The sequence below is a fragment of the Eurypyga helias genome, unplaced genomic scaffold, assembly GCF_000690775.1.
Source record: "Eurypyga helias isolate BGI_N326 unplaced genomic scaffold, ASM69077v1 C15105062, whole genome shotgun sequence".
In the NCBI taxonomy this organism is placed as follows: Eukaryota; Metazoa; Chordata; class Aves; order Eurypygiformes; family Eurypygidae; genus Eurypyga; species Eurypyga helias.
Window position 1 is genome coordinate 1 of NW_010280491.1, and position 305 is coordinate 305.

Genomic DNA, 305 nt, shown 5'->3' on the forward strand with positions numbered 1-305 from the left:
ACACATATCATGTTCTTGGTAATTTGGCCCGGGTAGGCTTTGCTGCACTCGCTTGAGGACAGTACAGGAGCCTTCAGGCACTGCAAGGTGTCTGGAAAGAGATCTGCAAGAAAATGGGGAGAGGTGGTTGATGACGTGTCCAGGTTCATTTGGGAGACCGGAGAAGAAGAGGCTGCAGGAAACCTGGGCCTGGGGAAAAGCATCCTCTCCTCAGGTGCAGGTCTGGTTGTGGTGGGTGGATTGGACACCAGTGGCCACCCACCCCCCTGACCATTGCTGGAAGAGTGTGGAGCTCTCGTGTAGCA

At 55.1% G+C, this 305-nt stretch overlaps 1 protein-coding gene across 1 annotated transcript; it reads right to left on the reverse strand.

Moving 5' to 3' along the window:
* Window positions 1-4: 4 nt before the first annotated feature.
* On the reverse strand, window positions 5-103 carry LOC104515850 (trypsin I-P1-like; the record flags this gene model as incomplete). The annotated part of the gene is made up of 1 exon (XM_010159978.1): window positions 5-103. A coding segment is annotated over one exon (99 nt), but the record flags the coding sequence as incomplete, so codon positions are not given.
* Window positions 104-305: the final 202 nt, after the last annotated feature.